Source organism: Pavona decussata, unplaced genomic scaffold (assembly GCF_977016875.1).
Source record: "Pavona decussata unplaced genomic scaffold, jaPavDecu1.1 SCAFFOLD_37, whole genome shotgun sequence".
Classification (NCBI taxonomy): domain Eukaryota; kingdom Metazoa; phylum Cnidaria; class Anthozoa; order Scleractinia; family Agariciidae; genus Pavona; species Pavona decussata.
Window position 1 is genome coordinate 3,985,001 of NW_028145459.1, and position 20,703 is coordinate 4,005,703.

The 20,703-nt window shown below is 41.1% G+C and overlaps 2 protein-coding genes and 1 pseudogene across 7 annotated transcripts in view; 2 read left to right on the top strand and 1 right to left on the bottom strand.

The window, feature by feature from the left end:
- The window catches only part of LOC146484126 (uncharacterized), a 134,160-nt gene that overhangs the window by 33,486 nt on the left and 79,971 nt on the right, over nt 1-20,703 (top strand). The gene's annotated exons all lie outside the window — the stretch shown is intronic.
- The window catches only part of LOC146484128 (uncharacterized), a 54,848-nt gene that overhangs the window by 10,406 nt on the left and 23,739 nt on the right, over nt 1-20,703 (top strand). For 2 of the 6 annotated variants that reach the window (XR_014863721.1, XM_085105399.1), the window contains exons 3-6: nt 452-523; nt 4,832-4,966; nt 14,565-14,711; nt 19,356-19,427. Coding sequence is in view for 5 of the 6 variants with exons in the window: in XM_085105399.1 (XP_084961525.1) it covers nt 452-523; nt 4,832-4,966; nt 14,565-14,711; nt 19,356-19,427 (426 nt within the window). In the remaining variant the exon portion in view is untranslated. The remainder of the gene's footprint in view (nt 1-451; nt 524-4,831; nt 4,967-14,564; nt 14,712-19,355; nt 19,428-20,703) is intronic. The other 4 variants (XM_085105402.1, XM_085105403.1, XM_085105401.1 and 1 more) reach the window with 4 other exon arrangements.
- Nucleotides 7,481-10,734, bottom strand: LOC146484131 (uncharacterized; annotated as a pseudogene).

The following is a 20,703-nucleotide window of genomic DNA, read 5'->3' on the forward strand; positions in this document are numbered from 1 at the left end:
TTTACTACAGGAAACACATAATAGTGATCCTTCTTGTCAAGTTCTTCATCTGATAGAAGTAAAATCCATACTGGGCAACCTCAGATTTGTTTATACTGACAATTTTTGCTTCAAATTGGCTGATAAATTACATATGGCTCTTTACAATGATCGTCAAGAAGATAAATGTAAAATACAGTGTGGTGTCCTAATGACCATGTAAATGGTATCCTCCTACCAGAGAAGGTAAATTATCCTGACACCCCCCCCCCCCCCCAAACACTCCTCCAACTTACTTACCAACTTACACTGGGAGAACATTCACCAAGATTTTTTGTTGCAAAAAGTGAAGTATTGACTGTTGAGGGGCAAAGAAAGTCTAACTGGTTATTACAATTAGAGAGTTGTATTTGAGCTGAATGTTATAGCTAGATCCTACGAATTGATGGTAAGACTTGCATTGTGTTTTCAGAGAAAAAGCAGTCAGAGGATAAGAGCAATTCGACAGTTGATGGACCACCAAAAAAAGGAAACTCAAGCACAGGTATAATTATTTATGGGTCATTTTTCATTACTAGTCTAGCCAGAGAGTGTTTAGCGTTTCTGTGATTTTTAGTTTGTATTTTTGTGTTATCACATTTCTGCAAGTAAGGTTTGGTAGGCAGGCATTTTAGAGTTCTTCAGACCAGTTACTTGAAGGACTTGTGGTCAGTGACTTTTTTTAGGGCTACCAAGCACAATAAAGTTTTTCTTCATCCATAGTTAACTTCATAATTTTTGTATGGCTTCCATTGTATTGTCTGCATGTTGTATGACTTTATTTACTGACAGCTCCTTGATTATTGGCTAATGTATGTAATTGTGTCTTTATCCAAAGTAAATATAGAAATGCATGAAGCGCTGGGGTACTTAGTGGTTGTCACTGTGGGTATTCTAGTTTTCAGAGTTTACGTTGGTTTCTCTGAATCAATCTTATCGCCAACACTCAACCCCTGATGAAAGTTATTGCAAAGTTTTGGGTTTCTCTTTCACCCTTAGGCTTTCACTCACAGCACATCCCATTACTCTTTCCCAGCCCCTTGCGGGTTGTCCTGACCCATCTAAGGCCATCCCAAAGAAATTCCTGAATTTTGAAGTGTTGGATCAAAAATAGGTTAGTCTAACTCCTCGCGCCCATCATCTGTTATTCGAATTAAAGGAGTATCTAGTAACTTGGCACTGCAGAATGTAGGCATTAATACCTTGCAGTGCCAAGTTGCTATATACTCCTCTAATTCCAATAACAGAGGACTAGGCATGCGAGGACTACATAAGCAAAAGGATCAAATTTCAGAATTGACCAAAAGGGACAGATGTTACGATGAACCGATTGCAAGGGAGGGGGGCTGGAGAGGGTTGAGGGAAAAGCCAAGGAGAAGATAGACTTGAGCCTACAATGTTTGAAGGGTGGGTGCAGTTGTCAGCTGGGTTGCCCGCCTTCTACAAAGGTTTTTTAAAATTATTTATTTTAATTATTCTTTTAATTAATTTTTCAATTATTCCTCTGTAAAAGAAATTTCCCAGGTTACTAACACCTACACCTAGAACCCATGACCCTCTTGAACAGTTACCTTCATGTATACTCCTCTAAGGGTGCTACAATTTTGTTGGGAGGTTTGATAATAACAGTTCTGTTCATGCTTACAGTACAAAGAAGGCTCATGCTTACAATGTACATGTCTTACTTACCCTTCAGTAGACCACACTTGTGTAGTCAATTGATAAACCAATTATCAATAAGAATTAACATCAATCGACATGATTCAAAGATTGATATCAATTGCCAATAGAAAAAATCGGAAGAAAAAAGTTGTGAGTTTGATTACTATCGATTGTAGACATTTTAGATGGCCATTGGTAATGATTGATTCCTCGACTGGTATCAATTACTGTAGATTGTTATCGGAATCGGTTTTTGTATTTTAGAAGCTGCACTCACTGATAAAATGATTGACACAATTTGTCAGTATGGTTTAATTCAGTCATTCAATTTTCATACCATGGCAAGTGTTGTAGAATTATAAACAAAACACTAGTAACAAAAACAACTAACAGGAATACCTCAGTGTTTTTATCTGTCTTTGCTTCAGTGCAGTTTATGATACTGGCTTGGGATATCCGAAGAAGCTGTGGTCAGAGTAGCAGTGTGCTGCAACACGCTAGTCTTGTTGTAGCATATCCCTTAAGATGAAACCAGCAAAATAAACGAGAAACTCAGTGCTTTGTGCTTTCAGTTATTTTCATCAGGAAGGAACCGTGAGAATAAATTTCAGAAAGAAAAAAAAATATTGTAGCATAGCAGTACTCACTTTGGGGCCATAAATAACAACTGTCTTGTTTTAGCGCCATCTTCAGTTTAGAAAAATAATTATTGTTATGGGCTTGAAAGAATGAGACTGCAAACCATTGATGAAGTCATGACAAGATGGATTCATTTACCGATTGTTATCCATTTTCTGCCAATTGATAAAAACAATTTAGTCTGAGTTTGGTTTGGTCGATAGCAAATCAAAAGTGTAGTTTTTAATAACCTTCCCCTTTCTTTAAGAAACTGCATGGATCCAATTTTATCTTTTAAGGAGACGAAGAAATTGCTACAAGATAAAGCCAGGTCCAGTCTGTGATTAATTTTCATTTAGCGTTTGGAACACATATTTTGTTATTCATTTTAACACCGTTTTTCTTAAGTTTGTCTTAGTTGTACATAATTAATTTTAGTTAGATATTAACGGATGAACAGCCACTTAGTGGAAATGGTGTTAATTATTTATTATTATTATTATTATTATTATTATTATTATTATTATTATTATTATTATTATCTGCGATTGAACTTGATTGATATCAATGATTTTGTATTTATGGATTTCCTATTAATACAAAATAATTTTCTATAACCTTCCAAGGACCAAAGTATTTTAATTCAATAGATAATGATATCGTTAATTCAATCTCTCTAGCCTCTTTTAAATCAATTATGCTCAAAAATTATATCTTTAAAAGCTATTGCACCTGGTGTAATGTCCCTTATTAATTCCATAGTTAAGTGTAGTTTTTAACTCGTGAATGCGCGCATGCGCAATGAACGAGTTATAGCGATAGCTGACTCTCGACTTGGTCGGTCGATCAGTCGATCAGTCGGTTTTGTCGTTAACTTTCGGGCGTGCGCAGTGAATGAGTTTTAAATTCAATTAGTGGAAAAAAACACGCGAACATTTGTTGTTCATGGCGCATCAGGAAATTCTTATTCAATATGTAGAGAATAATTTGACGATCATTTAGTGCAAGAATGGCGATTTTTCGTTCAATCTGAGCAAAGTTTCAAGTTTTTTCAGTTTTTCAGAAAGTCCGGGGTCGTAAACTCAATTAGTGAAAAAAAAAAAAACGTGAAAATTTGTTTCACGACGCGTCAGAATTCTCTCATTCATTCTGTAGAGAATAATTTGACAATCATTCTAGTGTAAGAATGGGGATTTTTCGTTGAATCTGAGCAAAGTTATAGGATTTTTTCGTTTTTTTCTACGAAGTGCGGTTTCTTTCAAGAATTAAAAATAATTTAATTTAAAAATAATTTAATTAAAAAATAATTTAATTTGTCAGTTTTCACGCGAAAGCGGAACGTGCCATGTCACGCATCATTGACGTCGTAAACAAAATTATGCAAATTTCTGGTGAAATGAACACTTTTAAGATCTTGTCAGCTTTCATAGAGGTTTCAAAGGGAAAAAATGTTTCATTTTCGAAATTTACAACTGGTAATTTATGGGAAAGCAAAAGGACGCGGTCGATAAATAATTCTTATTTAGCAAGAGCTTGTCATAGTTCATTATTTTTACTTGAGGATTGCGTGGACTGAACTCCAAAGGAAAAATTTCACGCATTTATGTCGGGCATGAATCGTAATGCGATACTTTGTTGAACATATTTCCCTTTGTGAGATCGGCTTGCCCTACAGTAATTTTGTAATTTTAATTCCCAAAAAAACTTCACTTGCCCATCGGGCAAGTGATGGTTAGAATCCACTAGCCCGATCGCGAAATCCAGTAGCCGCGGACTATCACACGAATTTGCATGACGTGGCTGCACATGGCGTGCTCCTATAAACTTTGAATAAAAAAAACACGTGATATTTTTTAATCGGCGCATCAGAATAATCGGCTTATTCAATCTGTACAGAATAATTTGACAATCATTTTAATAGTACAAGAATGGTCATTTTTCGTTACATAATCGGGCAAAGATATAATTTCTTTTAGCTTTTGAGGAAGTTTCCGTAGCCGTCTAAATTGCAATTACTATGTGTCATCTGCATTCACGAGTTGGCTCACAGGAGCCTTTGATTAAAACTCAGTGTTTTAATAATTATTGTAACGGTACTGGGCCTCGTCTCATTGTTTCTTCTTCGGCCCCCTCACCATTTCCTTAGTTTTTCATTTAATTTCTCTTTTGTTAATGTATATTTTTCTATCTTTTGTTTGTGGCAAATAAATTCAAATTCACATGACAACCTGCAATCACACCTGCAATCCTACGTCCTATTTCTTAGTATTGCTGTCCTGGCTCTCTGGCCCATTATGGATATGTTGAAGAGCTGGTACTTGCCTTTAAAAATTGTAATTGCATAATTTGTCGTTCCACTGTCACACTTGATATCCTGCCGCCACACCTGGCATCTTCTTATCACATTTGACATATTTCCATGAACCCCAACATTTTATCCCACTTGACATCCTGCTGCAACTCCTGCCATTATACCTGACCCTTGCAGGGACATCAGAGCAGAAATCCTAACAATTGCTGTGTCTTATGTTAGCAGCAGAAGAAGCTATACCAAGGCGTGAGGAAGAAGAGCAACGACCCGTAGACACAGGAGATAGACTGGGAGAAGATACAGGGGAACAACCACCATTGACTGTTGGAACTCAAACAGTAGCAAGCACAGGAGCAGGTACAATAACACATCGTTAACAACTGCATCAAACTGAGTGGAAGCAGGGTGCCTGGGAAGTCCCAGGGGCCTCCACTGTGACCAGCAGGCCCCTAGACAGTAACATGCTCCCATGGCTTGCAATCCCCGCAACCCAGTCATGAGCTCCCACGCCAAGTCATCCACACACCCATCACACTGCATAAGCAGTAGAAAACGGGAATGAAAGGGAGGGGGAAGGGGCAGAAAATCGAGACAAGCCGACCAGAAACTCCACAAAGTCTGCTACACACCGCGACGCTTAAATGGTACCACAATGCTGTGCTCTGCGCATGCGCTAACCACCAAGAGCCGCTGACCACCCGATCAATACCAGCTTTTCTTTTTTTTAACTTAGTTAGATTGCATTTAACTGCATGCATTTAATGTTAAATTTACATTAATGTCACTGTTCCCGAGGAACGTAGCGCAACAGCGATATGCACTAAAGGTATGCGCGAAATACTTAACAAACAAAGATAACAACTCAAGATGGCGTTATTGAGGGGAACACTGCCTTGCGGTAGGTTAGTCAATGCGACTTCCGGTTTGCGTGACAAAAACAACCTCACTTATCTCCCCAGCACTACGAGCTGAATGGTAGACAGCATGTGCTGGATCAGACAAGAGTATTAGTTAGCAGGCGATAAACAAAAGCAAAGACGCGAACAAGCTTGGGGGAAGTCGCTGCGCAGACTTAACCGCCACAGATGCATGCAAGGCAATGCATTCCCCCAAGCAAAGGAAAAGGAAATAAGTTCAATTAGGAGCAAAACAACCCGAATCGCCATCTTGGGAGCAACTGAGTGCAAGACAGACTGCAGAGTTCTGATGTAAAGCTGGTAACAGTCGGAAGACCAGCGTCCAAGCACTTTTATAAGCCAGCAGCGGCGGCAACCGATGCCGCCCCGATACGAAAGCTATGACCCTTGAGGCATTGGTAGGGAAGACCTGCAAACCTTGCGCTATCTTGCAGCCGGTGAGAAACAACGCCCCGGGTGAGATAGCGTCCGGATTGGAAGTAGAAAAGTGGTCCTGTTTGTGGCCTTGCTAAGAGAAAGTAATCACGCATAGCCATGACTGCGCAGATTGTAGAAGAGCTGCGAGCTACGGTGAGGGACTGCCCGTGCCTAAAGACGTCGGTTTTGGACGATTTTAATTGAACTGTCATATACTGCGGACATGCCAGATTGGGCTGAAAGGTTATACAATCCGTTGAAAGGTCAAAATGAGGCCTAAACTTACGTACACCTAAGTAGGTAAACTCGCTACAGTGAAGAAAGGCAAAAAACGCTAAAGTAAAAGCCGCCCAAACCATAGAAAAATCCCGGGGACTTAACCACGCCCGCAAGACGGGGCGAATTGATGAAAGCATGTGGGGGGTCACCGGCTGGCGACAGATTTTCTTCTCACCCTGGAGAATACCCCTTAAAACCTTACACAAAAGAAGCTTACCCTTAAGAGGGTCATTATACCCGGCGGTAATGTGGAGATTGCGAACCGCAGCTAAATAAAGTTTTATGGTGCTATGACGGACTGACCTAGCTAGATAGGATGCGAAATAAACAAGTGTCCCTTCAGAGGCTGGAAGCACGAGCCCCGTTGGACTTATAAGATGGTTCATTAGACAAAAATTTAAGAAATGCTTTTCCCCGCAGCTGTAGGTTCTGTTTGTGCTCTTGGCAAGGCCCCAGCTGGCGTAGGTCAGGACTTCGTCCCTCAAAGGGTCATTAATGAAGGTGGGATGGTACAAGGACTCCTGTCGGCGGGGGGGGTGAGGGCCTGGAAATGCTGCATCTGAAAGCGGGAGAGTGCGTCAGCAATCTCATTTGAGACCCCTGGGACATGGCGAGCACACACCAAAAAATTGTGTTTCATGGAAATGAGAACTAAGAACCTGACCAAATCCATGATACGGGGTGCCTTGGAATGCCCAGAATTGATAATAGATACCACCGATTCATTGTCGCACCAAAACTGAAGGCGTTTGCCCATGAAAAAGGGGTGCCATATAGCACAGGCGACGACAACAGGGAACAACTCTTGCCACTCAATACTAATGCCCTGCCCCTTATTTAAACGCAGGTGGGGTGGCCAGCGGCCCTGAAACCACTTTCCCTGGAAAAAACCACCAAAACCTATTGTGCTGGCCGCGTCGGTGTAGAGCTCCAGGGCCGGGGATGGGGTAGTGGAAGACTCCAGAAAAACGGAACGCCCGTTCCATTTCGTTAGGAAAACCTTCCACATATCGAGGTCCTTGAAAAACTCCCTATCAAGCCTGATGTGATGAAAACGACTGGGGACCCCGCTAGTCAGATTGATAGCGCACTGAAGGAAAGTCCTGCCCGGGACCACCACCTTACACGCGAACTGGAGGGTACCAATGAGTGATTGAAGCTCCACTAGGCGCATGGAATGGCATTTTTGGAAGGAGGATAGGAGCTCATTTATCCGGGTGAGTTTGTCCTGGGGCAGGCGGACCTCCATGCGTACGCTGTCTAAGACAATTCCCATGAATTCAATTACCTGGGAGGGTCCTATGGTTTTAGACGCCACCACAGGGACCTTAAGTGACATGAAAACCCGCAGTAGGGTACTAAAGCTAGAAAGGCAGGACAGTTTTGACTGTTCCGCAATAAAGAAGTCATCTAGGATATGAATAACATGCTGGAGACCGTAGTTGTTTTTAAGTATCCATTCAAGCCCGTCGGAAAGTTGATTAAAGAGGAATGGCGCACTGCGGAGACCAAAGGGAAGGAACATATTGACGTAGTACTGGGATTGCCAGAAGATACCCAGCAAGCTCCAGTCGTTTGGATGAATTGGTATCAAACAAAAAGCCGATTTGAGGTCGGTCTTGGCCATGAAGGCACCCCTCCCCAGGGACTGCAGGACACTGATGGCGTCGTCGACCCAGACATAACTCAGGGAAAAGGGGTCCTTCGGAATATAGTCATTGATGCTGGTCCCTTGGGGGTAGGAGAGGTGGTAGATTGTGCGCCATTCATTTGAGTGCTTTTTGGGGACCACACCCACAGGGTGGCATTAAAAGTTAGGCAGGGGCGGTGAGGGGTAGGGGCCCGCAACCCTGCCAAGGGTAACCTCTTTACGCAAATTCGAGGTAACTACATCAGGGTGCTGGGCAGCAGAGATTAGATTAGGGGGAAACCCGGTGTGCACGAGGGCCAGAATAACCAATGTGTGCGCCCTCCCTAAGCATGCTAAGCAGATTAGAAACAAAAGTTTTATCAGGGTGATTAGCTAATTCTAACTCTAAGCAGTAAATGTCAATGGGTGAGGATACTTGTGGCGTCACATGGCGCCGTAGCTGCTCCACTTTACTTTTTGCCGCGCTCACCGGATGAAGAGGATTTGGAGGCATCGGGGCTGGTGGACGACTGCTGTTGACAGGCTGGGGCAGCGTGGCTACTGGAATAGCAGCGGCGGCACACGTGCGGGTATTTGCAGTTGCGGCGGCGACAGCCGGAGGACACTTGTTAAGGTCATTCCCCTGTTTTGCAGTGCGCAACTCTACTGCGCACAATGGCAAAATAAAAAAATTTATGCTCATTTCTTGCTAACTACTGAGTATCACTCAATCTGACTTGCGTCTAACAAATAAATTCTTAATTTGTATTTTGGGCCGAAATTAAGGGTCATTAAGGTGTTTTCATAAGACTCGCCCCAGTCCCTTCGCAGAGAAACCAGTTTTGAAGCTCGATTTACCACTGCTTTGTGAAATATCCGCAAAACCAACCCGGTGAACCTATTTTCTCTTTTCAAATTTCTAACCACAATATCGTTTGCCAACTACCGTGAAAATTTAAGGAAAATCTTAGTGTTAGAAATATCAAATTTTGCGCCTAATATCTAGCCAATGGACATTTTGGCCTACCTTAAGAGGTAACGAATTATATTATTTTGCTGAATATCTCAGTAGTACTGGTTAGGAATAGTTTTCAAACAGATTTCACATTGAAAATGATTAATGAACAGGGAAAAAATTCTATGAAATGAGCCTTTAACTGTTCTCTTTGGAAAATAATTCCTGTTTTTGGCAAATGCCCTATTATAGTCCTTTTTGTCCAAACATGCAGAAATTACCATATTTCAATGCTTCGTTGCTGAAGAACAAGCATGGGGACCCTCTCTTTTTATTTCATTTTTGCAGTTTACATATAGTGAACCACACATAGGCAAAGTTTGGAAAAAATCTGAGTGTAGGTTCTATTTTAGGGGAATGACCTTAAAGTCAAAGCAGACAGTCTGGGTTCGGCGAGGTTTTCTGTTGGGGTCAGCGGAAGGACAGTCATCTTGAATGGGGTATGGACTCGAGCAAACACTGCAATGGGGTTTGGCAAGGCCCGAAAAAGTCACAGTCCACAGTTCTAGGTCTACCTTGTCCCAGCTAATGGTCAAATCATAGGCCGCGCGGCGACGGAACTGTTGGTCGTACGAAAGCCACGCCATACCTTTAAATTTAGTGACGGCCCGACTAATAATTTGCTGGTACTTTATGAGTTCAAGGGCTCTTCGCGGGTAGGCTGTCACAAGCACTAGCATGTATGTCGTGAAGGCATCAAGCCATTTCTGGAAAGTATCTATGACGGGTTTCCACTTCCGAACCATAGTTACCGGGGAACCCAGGGAGCCTAGGGCCGAGTCGTCTAACCGTAACTGAAGCTCGGGGGTCTGGGACTGATATAAATTGTCCGGCAACAACAACGCAAGATCAAAGTACTCACCACGGAGTATTTTGTCCTCCAAATGGCGGTCCACTGGCCTTGTCAGACCCAAAGGCAAGGCCATGCCAGGAGCACGGGAGCGTTGGTTGAGTGGAGGCGAAACGTGGCCATTTTCAGGCGCGCGGAAGGCCACCAAAGCGTTGCTCACGGACTCAGTGATGATCGCTTCGATGGTGATTCGCTGTGCCGGACTGAAGGACTGTTGTGCAGGAGTAACAGGTTCTTCTGGGTCGTCCTGCCCGAACATATCTTCAATCGAACAGGATGAGGCGTTGTCCGATAGGGCGCTGTCCCCTTGTTCTGGACGTGTTCAGGAGTCTCTACGCTCAGTTCTGGACGGACGGGAATTTGCCTGGCGCTCCGGCGACTTGCAGCAAGGCGAGGCACTCTTCGCTGGCGAGATTTTCCTGTCTTTCCCCGCGCTGTTAGATTTCAAGTACGGACAGAGCTGGTGGTCCCCGACAGGGCTGTCTTGACACGGGCGAGGAGCTGCCCTTTGGAGCCAGATATTGGGAGGTTCAGGGCTTGAAGGCGAAGCTGCAGAACCTCGCTTGAAAGGACTGAAAGACCTTCGCGTTGGGCGGATGAGCGATTGGAGGTCGAAGCAACGCGAGGACGAACCATGGTAAAAAACGTTTGACAAATTGACAGCAAATAGTGAGTACACTGCACAACAGAACTGCAAATTGAACCTTGAACAGTTTGCTCGGGCTTTTATAGCTAGACAGTGTCTGCTTACTTAGCCAGTAGTTTAAGCTGTACTATACAGCAGCTTGGCTTTACACGTGTACTTAACACGTTATGAATGAGGCCTTAATACTTTCGGCCAATGCAAATAAATGTCACAATAAGCTAAGGACAACAAAGCCATAATGTTGTGAGCTAAGCTACAACGAAACTATTGATTTTGCTGACCTTGGAAGCATGACTACACAGTAGCTCCATTGAAAACAACCCGCCATGAATGGCTCACTGAGAACGAGTAATGCACGCGAGTCACGTTCCATTAACAACCATTAACAATATTTTACTGATCTGTCCGTAAAATCTAATTTTACCTTAACCTGATTTACATTTATGAGGTGTAGACATTTATAGCCCTCCCGACGTATCTTTGGAACATTGTAAAAATCGTAACATTTGAATTTCTTAATTTTGTTGAGAACGTTTGCCTCCAAGATGAAACAGTGTTCTCCACCTCTCACGTTTGGTTTTAAAGGATTTATTTAACTTGTTTGAACTTGAGTTAGTCACAGTTTCTCAACTCACACTCATTCTAAAAAGTAACAATTTGACACTACTACTTTGTACAGTACAAAGTATCCAGGATCACATAGCGATTTCTGGCATCTATCAAAAGGCTACTAATGGTTGGCTCCTTCGAATCACACTGCAAATGATCTTATTTCACAATAACAACAATTACTCAAATGCTAAAAAGATAATCATATCTCACGCAATCCGCAATTAGCCTCAGTCTCCAACACCTTCACCCCAAATGTTTCCCACTCAGAGAACATATGTTCTGCCTTGAAGCGTCGCAATATCTTACCTTTGAGTATGAACACGAGAAAACATAAACATTCAGAATAAAACTAATGTTCAAAACAAGTTCAATAACATCAATGAAGGAAAGAGTTCACAGTTTACGGTTTGTATTCCGCAAGGTCCTGAATTCTAGCTCTAGCAGCAACTGCAGCATCCCGTCTGGTTCTTTGCCTGAATAGTGAAGCACTTGGATTCAGGTTCGCTGTAGGCATACATGTAGGTGTATCAGCAGCTCTATCATAGGACAGCTCAAGTGGGTATAAGATGCTGTATAGGTCGATCTAGCACACTGTGAGCAGTCTTCAGTTGCACTGCGGATGACGCCGTCCTTTCGGGGATACACTTGCTTCACTGTAACTAATGGCTGGGTGCAACGATTTTTGCTTTCCATTTTCACGATGATGACATCTTCTATCATTGACTGGAACATTCTGACTTTATGAGTCAGGTTGTGCCTTTCATGTAATGCCATTAAGTATTCTCTCTGCCAACGGTTCCATAGGTTATCCTCGCCATATCTCTTCTTCTCGTAACTGATTGGTGTGTTGGAAAAGGAAGGTTGAAGGGGTGAGAATTGGTAACTCATTGTCTTCTTCCACATAACGTAGTGGCCGTCAGTTGATTTACGTTTCAACATCGAGTAGAACCTCACTAAGCTCCACCCACTTTAGAACACCTCCCCCAATGACTTTATACATGGCGGACTCCACTAAGGCAATCAAACGCTCAAACTGACCAAACCCCCCGCCCCCCACCACCACCACCACCAAGGAGTTCTGCTCAGGTCGAGTGAATTGCAATACAATATTGTACCCCTCTTGGAGTCCCTGCAGGCGCTCGTCTTGTCATAGTTGACGAAGCGACTTAGCAGCTTTGATAATGGCCCAGGGCTGCAAATAACGGCCGGTCAACGGACAAAGTCCGGTCAAAATTGGGTATTGACCGGACAAATCCTTGGATTGCCGGACATCTTGTCCGGTCCTTTACCGACTCGTTCAGAGAAATTTTAATTTTTAACTATTTGAAAATCACGAGGGACAACATTTATGTTTCCGAAAGAAAAAAACATGGATATATAACTAGACAAATTAGTGGTCGAGAAATTCCCGGTAGTCGCAAACTTCCACGATGTTATCAAGTCCTATCGCAACCGCAAATCATCGTGTTTTCCGTTATTTTATTTACTTTAAGTGTTTCCAATTAGTAGAGGGTTTTACCTTTGGCTAGATACCATGATTGACTCTTAAATAAAGTGATTGATTGTTTGATTGATTGGATGATCGGAAAGCACCCTTACGAAGACTAATCTCGTGGCACCAAGAATACTCCACGTAGCATTTGTTGCAAAGTGTGAAAAGCGAACAAACCATACGTTACTTCTGGCAGACCCTGCAAAACATGCTTGGTTACTAAGCTTTCTGGTGATTTCAGCACTCGATGCAACTTAAAAATGGAAAAATAAGGTCGTCTTAAAGGGATTCTAAAAGGAAAAAAGTCAGCGAGCGCAACAATAGTACTTGGAATAAGACGCCATGCATTTAATACAATTACATACAGTACTGCCGAATTTCGAAACCCTAAGACGATAATTATGTTTACATTTCAGTTAGCTTCTTTTTTCAAATTAATTAAGAGACCGATTGAACCTTTCGGCTTTCATATATTCTGCACATTTTACTTAAAGTTCAGTTGTAGAAATGATGTGGCGATTGCTAAAGTGTTACTGATATTTAATTATAAGTGATTTTGCCTGTTGTATCTTGCGTAAGCGTTCCATGTATTGAATGCGAGGCTGCTTCTGCAGTAAAGAGTAGTTAAACTATTAACTTGTAATTTTTATTGCCAAACCGACTTGGATTCAGTTGTTTTCCTAGTTATAAAAGGATTACTGTGCAATCTGGGTTCACTATCGCAAGAGTTACGACTGTTAAAATTTGACCGGCCAAAAACGGGTAGTGTCCGAGCAAAAACATGTTTGACCGGACAACGTGAGCGGCGCCTGCCTGTTAGTTATTTGCAGCCCTGATGGCCTTGCCATTGTCTAAGTAGATCTTTCTTGGTCTTCCACATCTGTTTCAAGATTGGGAACAAGTTCGAAATACACGGCTCTAGTCAGACTGCAGGCAAATAGGATAAGATAGGCCTTGTCTTCACGATTAGCAGTCTGTCTGTAACAAATGGGTCCAGCAAAATCACCACTTCAAATGCTGTCTCCTCGAGTTCAGTCACTGGGTAGAGGGCCTGGGGGCAGGGCAGCCAGTGGAGTTGCTTGGAACCTTTTGCATCCCCAGCAGTCTTTTTCACTGATTTCAAAAGGATGGCGGGGTCATTTCTCTCGGTCTGACAGCCACTAAGGTCCGTTCCACCACAGTTCAGTTTGGCCCCCTCTGATTGCCAAGTCAGCTGGATTATCTTGAGTTGACTCGTGTCTCCATTAGATCTCTAGGCGCTGATGAATTTTTTTACTTGGTTTGCAACAAACTGCTTGTACTGGCCGTTTCCACAGCTCCAATGGAGGGTAACTGTACTGTCCAACCAGGCATAGACTGTTGGAGTTGACAGGCCATTTAATGTATTTCTGACATTTGTCTCCTGGTTAGTCGTCATGTGGGCTGAAATGGGCTCTAGGCGGGGTACTGTAAGACCCTGTTTAGCCAAGTGACCCTTGGCTGTGACAAAGCGTTGCATAGTTCTGGCCTGTTGCCACACAACAGCCTAAACTGCGGCGCCTACTCGATATGTGCTAACATCACCAAACACGTGCAGGTCCAATTCTAATATGGGTTTGAAGTGGTTCACAACGGGACGGGGTAATGTCTCTCCAGTCGTTAGCGTCTTTTGCCACTTTATCGTTCTCTCCATTACAGGTCTGCTTGACTCAGCTCCCATAGTAGTTTTTGGTTACAAATGTTACGGTAGATCATCTTCCCTTGCAATGTCAGGGGTGTCACTAAATCCTACATCCTATTTCTAAGTATCGCTGTCCTGGCTCTCTAGCCCATTATAGATATCTTGGACGGCTGGTACTTGCCCTTATTTCAACATGTAACTTATTAATAGCCCTGGCTCATCACTGTAGAAAATGCATAAGTATAAATAAAATTGTTATTGCATAATTTGTCCTTGCGCCATCACACTCGATATCCTGCTGCCACACCTGGCATCTTCATATCACATATGACATTTTCCCATGAACTCAATTTTTCATCCCACTTGACATCCTGACCCTTGCTGGGACATCACAGCAGAAATCCTGACAATAATTTTATTGCTGTGTCTTATGTTAGCAGCAGAAGAAGCTATAGAAAGGCGTGAGGAAGAAGAGGACAATGAAGAGCAACGACCCGTAGACACAGGAGATGAACTGGGAGAAGATACAGGGGAACAACCACCATTGACTGTTGGAACTCAAACAGTAGCAAGCACAGGAGCAGGTATACTAACACATGGTTAACAACTGCATCAAGCTGAGTGGAAGCAGGGTGCCTGGGAAGTCCCAGGGGCCTCCACTGTGACCACCAGGCCCCTAGACAGTAACATGCTCCCATGGCTTGCAATCCCCACGACCCAGTCATGAGCTCCCACGCCAAGTCATCCACACACCCGTCACACTGCATACGCAGTAGAAAACGGGAATGAAAGGGAGGGGGAAGGGGCAGAAAATCGAGACAAACCAACCAGAAACTCCACAAAGTCTGCTACACACTTCCACGCTTAAATGGTTTACAATGCAGTGCTCTTCGAATGCGCTTACCACCAAGACCTGCTGACCACTCGATGAAAGCCAGCTTTTCTTTATTGTTAACTTAGTTAGATTGCATTTAGCGTTAAAATTCCATTTACCTTGTCCTGATTTAAATCTATGAGGTGCAGACATTGGTAGCCCTCCTGGCGTATATTTGTAAATTTGTAAAAATCGTAAAATTTGAATTTCTTAATTTCGTGGAGAACTTTTGCATCCAAGATAAAACAATGCTCTCTACCACTCATGTTTGGTTTTATAAGATTTATTCAACTTGTTTGAAGTCGAGCTAGTCACAGTTTCCAAACTCACACGCGTTCTAAAAAGTAACAATTTGACACTACTTTTTTTGTACAGTACAAAGTATCCAGGATCACATAGCAATTTCTGGCATCTATCAAAAGGCTACTAATGGCTGGTTCCTTCGAATCACACCACAAATGATCTTATTTCACGATAACAACAATTACTCAAATGCTAAAAAGATAATCATATCTCACACAATCCACAATTAGCTTCAGTCTCCAACAATTGTTTTGATTTTGAAGCACTGAAGTAGATCTCCACTGACAAATTTTTGCTTAATTCATTCTGGAGAATAACTTAGTTTTCTACACTTACACTTATGAACTGTGCTATTGCCATGTCATGGACTGAGTCTGACTCAGAATGACCATTTACAACCATGAAAAATTTCTTTGAATTGCCTCTCAAAATAGTTCTTGTCATATCTTATGCTGGATTTACATTTATATCTGAAAACACAATCCTTGTCGAAACAACAAGAATTAGCGAAACAAAACACAGCACAAAATTTCCTAAACACGTCAAAAAGGATTTTAAACACGAGTCAAAATTTCCTTGGCACATTTCATTCCTTAAACACTTAGGCAAAGACTGAGATGGTAAGTGAGTGCAATTTGCAGATTAGTGTCATGCTTTGAACAATTACCTGGTTGAAAGTTTTAGATATGTCAAACATAGATTAGTGTTGAACCAATGTTCGCTCAAGGCCCGGTAGGTGATCAGGGTGGTCATGTTGAGGAAAAAACGTAACTTTACAAATGCTGTGTGTCTGAAATTTAATTTTTTTTATGAAAGTGAACATCTTGCCCATATTCCTAGCGGGTTTTGATTGTAAACAAAGTGCAAAGCAGTAGATATAGCATTGGAACAGTGTTTACCAAAGGAATTCAAGGCTACATGCAAGACTCCGGACTCGTTAATCTGAACTATAACAACAAAATCGTGATCCATAATGCACCATAGCCGGTTATACACTAACCCCTTAAATTATCTTTGGTGAGGCTCATTAGCGTTTCATCAAAGAAAGACTCATTTCTATGCTTAACACTGCTTTGGCGGGACTTGCCAAAGTCTTGCCAAAGCTCTGTGATCTTACCGCAACCACAATGCTTCGTACTTTTGCAAGAAAGGTGAACGAAAGGCCCCATAAGTATATATTCGTGCTGATTAGAGAGCTCGGTCGCTTTAGGCTCCCTTACAGTGGCAGGAAGAATAATACAATAATACCCTTTGTTTGCTGTGACCCTCGCCAGTGTTTATAGCTTGAATATTTCGTGGAAGCAAGCATATAACTTCACAAAGAAATAATATCTAATTTGAACATATCAATATGGCTAAATGTCCTTAACTAGTAGGAAACAGACCAGCTGGCTATTAGTAAGCATGGCAAAGGAGTTGACTAGGAGCTACTGCGAAAAACTGCAGCAAGCGATCAGAGCAGGACTTGAAAGCTTCCTTCCAAATAAATAAATTTTAATGGAACAACCATAAAGTAACTCTCTATCCACTGTTTCCAGGGAGAATTGGAGTTTGGAAATGTTGTGGTTAAGAGAAAACTGAAGCTAGTCATAGCATAACTGTGGATGAACCAACGCAAAGTTGATTAATTTGGTCAAGCTTCGAACACTGGGACAATGTTAGGCTATGTTTCTCAGCTTGGAGAGTATTGTGTTCATATACTGTAAAACGAAGTCGTTGTTGATTTATTAAAAAGCCAAAAAATTTTCTTTACCATTGCCACGCTGCAACTGAAAAAAACCCAAACAAAACCTGTTCACTTTATTTGTACCTTTACTTGCTTACTGACCCATGAGAAACAGCTGTGCGAAATTAGGAGTAGGATAAAAAGAGCAGGATAAATCGTATGCAAGTTACGCCAAAGTAAATTTTTGCTTCAGTGACTCATGCACTACGCTATTCGCATTGCGTGCTGCTTGAACCACGTAGTGGTTAAAAGTAGACACTACTGCATGGTAACTTACTTTTGAGTATCATTGTAAGTTTAAGCTGTCAAAAATAACTAATTTCCTTAATTAGTTATTTAATTTTCTATTGAACTATTTGACTTATCTTTCTTGATCACGGAATTGTCATTGTGGTCTGTCTAACATTGAGGTCTCATATCTGGCATGGACACCAAATTTTATTTGGCACAATGTGTTTTGATTCTTGGAAAAGACTTGTGAGACTGATTATTTATTATTAAGTTTCCAATTTCAATTTACTCTCTGGTTGTTGCTATTAGATCAGCAAAGGAGATTGAAGTAGCTGACATTCGAAAAACGTTAGTTAAATGGCATGTGGTATTTTCTCATGGCTTTGCTGCTCTTTTTGTCGGCTTACGCCGCTCGTGGTGATCATGACTAAAACACCACACGAGTACATACGACGAACAAACGGGTAACATACAAGTAACATACGGAAACATACGAATACATACGACTAACACACGAGTAACATACGGATACATACGACCAACATACCAGTAACATACGGATACATACGAGTAATAAAATACGAAAAATACGAGTAAAATTCATAGGAGTAAATTTTTATTTTTATTTTTTTTTAATAACCTGAGAGAGCAAAAGATATTTAATATTTATTCGTCACGCATTACTTCCCCGACTAAGGAAAGATTGCGTTACAAGAGCAAAGATATTTCATATTAAACTGGTGGCCTGGGGTCATGCCAGGTAATCCGATGTGCAGAATTTTTTAATGTGTCAACTGTTCCCAAAATTCGACATTTTTACATGTACATGGTTACATTTAAGCTTCTGGCTTGATTTTGCACTGATTTTTTGCCATTTCTCATAACCAACTAAGGTGAAATAGTGAAATCAAGATGGCGGATTTGCTGATACGACGTCAGCGCCATGCAAAATATATTGTCATCTTGTAGCGCAAGCTAATGGTTTTGCACCACAGGGGGCCCACACAAACTATGTGACTGTTTGTATTTTGAATTTATAGAGGCAATGTATGGGAATATCGAAAATCCTCGTGTTATCGTACTAGATTGCGATAGATATTCTCATTTAACATCAAAATAAACGTATTTTTACCTTAAATGTTGTGTGTTGTCGTTCCTGAGGTTGGAGACGGCGATTTTAGCCATTTTGAAGGGTTCGGCGTTGAACGTTCACTTGAGCGTAATAGAAGAGAGACGCCGATAAGTTTTACACTCGCTTGCTGTGTCACGCACTCAATGTGACTTGTAACGTGTCAGAGGTTATCAGCAAAAGGCACCTGAAGTGTGCTGGTCATTGCTACAGGGCTGGGAACCGCTGCACGGCAGAAAGAAAAGGCGCAGGCTAGCCAGCATTGTCTCATGGAGGACATGGGTTACAGTGCAGTAGAACTGAAGCGCTGCATGCTGGACAGGCAAATGTGGAGGGCGTTCAGTGAGAACCGATTAAGATCGACTTGATGATGATTTATGTATTGGCATTTCCATAGGAGATACTATTGAGAACAAAAAATAAACGTGTTACAGCAATGCAAAAGTCACATTACGTAATTTATGATCATCCGGGTGAGTCTAGTCCTGAGAAGGACTGTTTGAGGTGAAATTGACTGACGTTGAGTTGAAAATAAAAACTATACTTAATTCTCAATTAATTGTCAATATTTCTGATCGTTTACCAACTATAACTGCGCAAACATTGATATTTTATGCTTAGCTATTCTTCTTGCGAACGGAATTTGGTCACTATTCAAGTAAAGAATTTAATCTTCAGTTTTTACGGAATTCTAATGGTTTGTTTCCTGAAACCAGTGTTACTTTTATATTTAGCAATAACTGTTAGGCATTGTTCTAACATTTTCTGTTTTCATGGTAAACAACCTTTAGGATTTAATAATTTGTTATTAGATCATTGAGAAGTGGCTGTTTAGAGGGTACGTGTATTTTCTCACGTATGTACTCCAAGTACGAGTAGCCACGAGCAGGGTGACAAGATACTCTTGTGAATAAAAGTCTGGTCGTGAAAATTTATTTTGCTTTCAATCTTTGTTGTTGCTCAAGAAAGTCAAGCTGTAAGTAAGAAGACTCCCGGAATGTTGTCCTTCCAGGAAAAGCTGAAGTTCATTCCAGAGGGTTAGTATAAACAACTGAAACAATAGGCCTTATCACGGTTTTCGACGCCATTTTGAAGATTAGGCAAACAGGCTTGAAATATCAGTGTTTGTATGGAAATCCGATGTCAAATAATTTTCATAAAACATCGCTTCTGAACAATTCATGAATTGGAAACTTTTGGCACTAGGAAAAAGATTTTAAGAAAAAAATTGGAGGGATGTAGCTGTGCCAGAAAGCGTCCAGTCGTGTTTTGAATTTTCCATACATTTCCCTGTATTTTTCCCTGCGAACTATTTTTAGTAGCAGTTCACGGCTGGTTCGCTATACAGGCAAATCTATGGAAAGTTCAAAACACGACTGGACGCTTTCTGGCACAGCTACAACCAATTTTTTTTTCTTAAAATCCTTTTCCTATAAGTGCCAAAAGTTTCCAATTCATGAATTTTTCAGAAGCGATGTTTTATGAAAATTATTTGACATCGGATTTTCATACAAACACAGTTATTTCAAGCCTGTTTGCCTGCTCGTCAAAATGGCGTCGAAAACCGTGATAAGGCCTATTATTCAGCGTTGTTTTTCATTGTAGAATTAGACTAGTATACATGTACCCTTGGTCTTTAACTGTAGTTGAGTCTCAGTACAAAATATTTTCTTTTCAAGTTGCAAATTTTCTGTATAAAGTGAGACATGATGTCAAGTTCAGTTCAGCTCAGTTTATTGATTTGCCTCACGTATATATACGGTACACACACACACACAAATACGATATTAACAAAACATTAACGAGGCAAAGTAGCCCGATGAAGCAAATAAGGCTTATGGAACAGACTGACTACCTTGGATAATTCTAGTGTTAAAAATAACTTGATAAGGCCGTCATCGGCAGGACTTTCTATCTTTTATATATTAAAATATATAAATATTTCTAATATATACGAAAATAATCATTAGATTTGGATAAAAAAAAAATGAAAAGGAAAAAATAAAAATAAAAGCACACTCAAGTACACTAAAAGAAGTAAACTTTTCTTATATTAAGAGAAAACCTAAGTTTAAACTATCAGGAAGAAGACTGTTTTGGCAAAGATACATAATTTTACCTATTTGGAGTTTGATTATAGGATTGCTATATATGCATCAAAAGTACTCTTCGAAAAAATTAATTATTCTAACAACTCTCCTCTGGAGTATAATTAAACGTTTGAGGTTAGACTGATAAGTAGAGCCCCAGAACTCACACAATAATATAAGTAGGGATAAACTAAGCTGTAATACAGAGTACATAATGACTTCT